Source organism: Schistosoma mansoni, assembly GCF_000237925.1.
Source record: "Schistosoma mansoni, WGS project CABG00000000 data, chromosome 1 unplaced supercontig 0010, strain Puerto Rico, whole genome shotgun sequence".
Classification (NCBI taxonomy): domain Eukaryota; kingdom Metazoa; phylum Platyhelminthes; class Trematoda; order Strigeidida; family Schistosomatidae; genus Schistosoma; species Schistosoma mansoni.
In genome coordinates, this window is record NW_017385987.1 from 4,077,837 (window position 1) to 4,082,176 (window position 4,340).

Genomic DNA, 4,340 nt, shown 5'->3' on the forward strand with positions numbered 1-4,340 from the left:
TATCTACTAAAAGTATGTTAACATGATATAAATTGGTACTGTACCTAAAAGGGTTGATTGGAAGCATCAATGTCATTTATTTATCATATTAAGACTAAAATTAGGGTATAATTTGGAACTATGAAAACCTCGTATCGCATATTTCTAACTATATTAATAAATGTAAAATAATTGTAAAGTTAAGTGACAGTTAATTTGAATATCTAATTGAATTGCCTTTCTAACCTTCAGTTAATGATGAATTATAACATCAGGTTATCTGATCAAGTTACTTAAAATGTCGTCGTACGTTATATTTTTTGTGTGATTTCATGTGACGTTTTGTAGATAAATTCGAATAGATCAAGAATAACAAACGGAGCAGAATAATGTGGATTCATTTTATCTTATGGTTCCTTATCAGCCGCTCATAGTATTATTATTATCGGAAAGGGTTTTGTGGATATTATAGTAATTTTAATAGTTGAGATCATGAATCACTTGCAGCTAGACCACCATGGAAAACCTGGAAGCACTGGTGAGGAGTCCCACAATAGGATAAAACGGCCGTCCAGTGCTTCCAGGGTTTCCATGGTGGTCTAGCTCCAAGTCATTCATGATCTCAACTATTAAAATTAAAAATAGAAGTACATATTTCATACCATAACGTCAGAAATGTTCTACCTAACGAAGATTAAGAAGAAGACAATAAATATGGAAGAAGTATAAGTGATGTTTATATGGTTGAATATTTATGAGCTAAGTAACATATAATTATTCAACCATTTAAACATCTCTTATTGCTGTTTTCTTACTAGTCTTCGTCGATGAGAACCTTTTTAATATCACAATATAAAGTATGATTAATGTTATTATTTTCGGGTTGAATGTGACTGATAAGGGATGATGAAATCAAATTAAATTAATATTATTTTGCTCTGTTTGTTGCTCTTTCCCTAGTAATATTTTATATTCATCATTGATATATTTGTCGAAACTTTTGTAATTAGACGAGATTTGTTTGTTCACAATCAAGCTAAATTTTTATGCTTTCTGGAAGAGAATTAAAAGTTTTGTTAGAAATATTGTGGAGTATCCGAACGTCATAATTGATTCTCGATAAGTGACAAAGTTTCTCCTTACTTACGATAGTACAAGACTGGTACAGTTATTTAAAATTTCCTTTAAAAATAATCCATTATAATTAAGTGTAGGCTAATCTAATGATGCTTAATCAAAGTACAAAAGCGAAGAAAGTATCTTGAACTAGTTTAGTTTAAAAGTCCCAAAGAAGAAGATATATTTATAAATATCCCAGCCATCGATAATAAAAATAACCTCACAAAGAAACGTCAGAAGAAGCTAGAATAATTCTAAACTAACACAATGAAAGCTTTTTTCGGAACGGAAAATACTGTTAGTTTTGTGTTTCTTAAAGATAAAGCAACACTACCAAGTGGGCCACCCGAATTATATTAATATGATCATATATACTGACTTTAGTGCCATATATGTCGGCAACACATCGAGACAGTTGAACATGAGGGTGAAGAAACACAGAGCACATTTAAAACACATCCTTTAATCCTCAGATTACCTCATGAAACGTGAAAACAGATAGGCAATAAGACTACATTCATTGAAAACAGGACGTATAGTCTCCTTCAAAGGAACAAAAATCTTTCATCAAGGTTTCGGTTCTTATAGAGACGAACGTACGGTGTGAACCCTACATACATGGGTAAACCTAAACAGTTTAAACAGATGAGATGAAATATAACTGACCGCACTAAGGTAGCTATTGAATAGTCAGTAAATATAAATTTAATCTAGTACTCATTCTTGATTCCACGTTTTACGCACAATAGCGACGTACTTTCATTTCTTTTAGTCAGTTATCATATTTAGATATGCCTTTAACAATACCAACATTTAATTATTCCTGTTCCATGCATCTTCTGATAAGTTTAATTTGTTATTATCAACCAGACCAATTTTGTCTCTGATCATGGCCTAGATTCATATATAGACTATAGTTTTTCAAATCCTATTTACATAAACACATTAATTCTCTTACTACAATTTCATCACATTGCATACCAAATGACTCGTATTCACACTTTAAAAATTTTATATTTAAAAGCTGAACATGATTGGACAATCATTCAGAAGGCAGATTTTCGTGAAACTTATTTCTGAACATTTTGATTTGTGATTATTCACCTGAAGAAACTTAGATCAGACTATTAAGTGAAATGTTAGAGTTCCTTTTGATTTCAGTTACTGAGCTTTCTACTAGCGAAAATGTCCTTTTTAATGCCTTCCGCAAACTTTACTCTCAACTATTGTGAAACTGTATGTTCAAATATGAATGAAGGCTTTTACAAAAGTGTTTATTCATATATATCGATCAAATTTAATGAAATAATACCTTTAGCCGGTGCTAGTTCAGGACAATAGAAATGGAAGGTTAATGCAACAAGATTGGCCATTGCTAATCCTCTGAGGAATTTATCCGCTGACTCTTTCAAAGAGTCCGTATTTATAGTATACGTCGAATCACAAGAAGATTCAGATTGTTCTTTCTTTGAATTTTCATCACCAGTTAAATGGTCAGTTAGCCATTCTGTACAATCCTAAAAATGTTAGCGGAATATAGTAATCAACAATTTAATTTGAGAAAACAATTTGTTTGAACTGTAGTCAACAATCAGAATTGTCTACTTCTGTTTGCATTACCAACAACTTGACATATTTCGTGAGATCATTTTTACTCAACAAACCAGTTCATATTTTCACATTCATTGTAAGACATTATAAAATCATGGTAACATAATTGAATTCACGACGATGTCTTGCGCCGTAGCGACTAAAAACTGCTGATAAATTAAGTCATTCTGTTATGTGATGGAATTGCAATTTGACAAATAGATGCGTATTGATGCTGGAAACTAAAGAATAATATTGTTTATCGATTCCCCACTCCTGTAACTGCGATAGTCCATTTTTGGCCACATAGATGAACCAACTTTTTAAGTATTAGCGACAAACTATTCACAATAAACTTGATTGTCTATCTAGGAATGTGTTATTTGGGTATGAATTATTGATAGTCATGTACATAAATCACCTCATTCTGGTTTTTTCGATTATAAGTGACTATGACCAGATTTTATCGCCCTTAAGTATATTCGGTGCTCTCTTCTAAAACTTCAGTCTTTAAAGAAAAATTTGTGAATTTATTACTTCAGTAAATTAGTTATCATAAGTTATTATTCTCGGAAAGTTTGTTTTACAACACAAATTTAACATGCCGTTTGCATCACTGGGATTACGGAGGTCACCTTTAAATAGATCCTATACAATACTATTACTAAGATTGTTACAGAGAGTTTTCAATAATCTAAGAGAAAGAAATCCACAAGGCCACTTTATCGAATGATCCGATCTCTGTTTGAATAACTAACGATATTCTTAATATCTCCAAATATAATTCCAAGACAGTTTTTTGTCGTGAATTGGTATTATTTGTAGAATCATTTAAAAAGGAAAGCTCCAGATAACTGTATTATCTTTGTCTAGGATTCTTTAGGAGTGCTCGCCTACGATTTACCAAGGTATTCTCAAATAGAGGTACTTATCTTGTGTAAACTACTAAATTGGTAAATTAGCTGTTTGGTCCTATCTAGGTTTCAGTATTATTTAAATTATATCAATGTATAATAAAAGTGTTGTCATACTAAACTCGTTGCACCCAAAAAAATATTAAATTACGGGGAACTTTTGGGAACTATTTATAAACTCTCATCATATATGTTCTCGTTGTATAAATGTTAAGTGACTCGATTATATATATTTATATTTCATTTAGCATAAGCTTTCACATTACCTGTTGGTTATTATTATACGACTTATTATTCTTAAGTTATTCCCAATTTATTAGTTACAGTCTCTTACACTCACAGCCACTTTTGGCTTGTTCTTGTATAATAATAATTTTTATTTTATGATGTGATGCGGTCTGGTATCCTTATATATAAACTGCGTATGTCTGAAATATATTATTCATATAGTAGAGGCTGATATTGCTTTCTGAACTCAACAGGCAGGGCTAGACGAGAGGGACCAATAAGGATACAGAGTTGACACAAGGCTGGTGGTGCTGTTTTGACTTGGCATTGGTATAGCACAAGAACAAGGTCAAATAAGTCGGTATGTGGATTGGCTTGTGAAAGTTGCTTCACTGTCTATAAATCCTACTATCAAGACTTTTTCTACTTTTAGTTATTTTTATTCAGAGATTAATTGGCTCTTTTTTTATCCTAGTTGAGAGCGTGAGTCAATTGAAGCTACAGAACCAT

At 31.6% G+C, this 4,340-nt stretch overlaps 1 protein-coding gene across 1 annotated transcript in view; it reads right to left on the reverse strand.

Annotated features, from left to right (window-relative positions):
• Positions 1-4,340, reverse strand: part of Smp_194430 (hypothetical protein) — a gene marked incomplete at both ends in the record, with an annotated part of 43,262 nt that overhangs the window by 32,395 nt on the left and 6,527 nt on the right. The window contains one exon of the mRNA XM_018792055.1: positions 2,411-2,615. Coding sequence (XP_018644953.1) covers positions 2,411-2,615 — 205 coding nt within the window. The remainder of the gene's footprint in view (positions 1-2,410; positions 2,616-4,340) is intronic.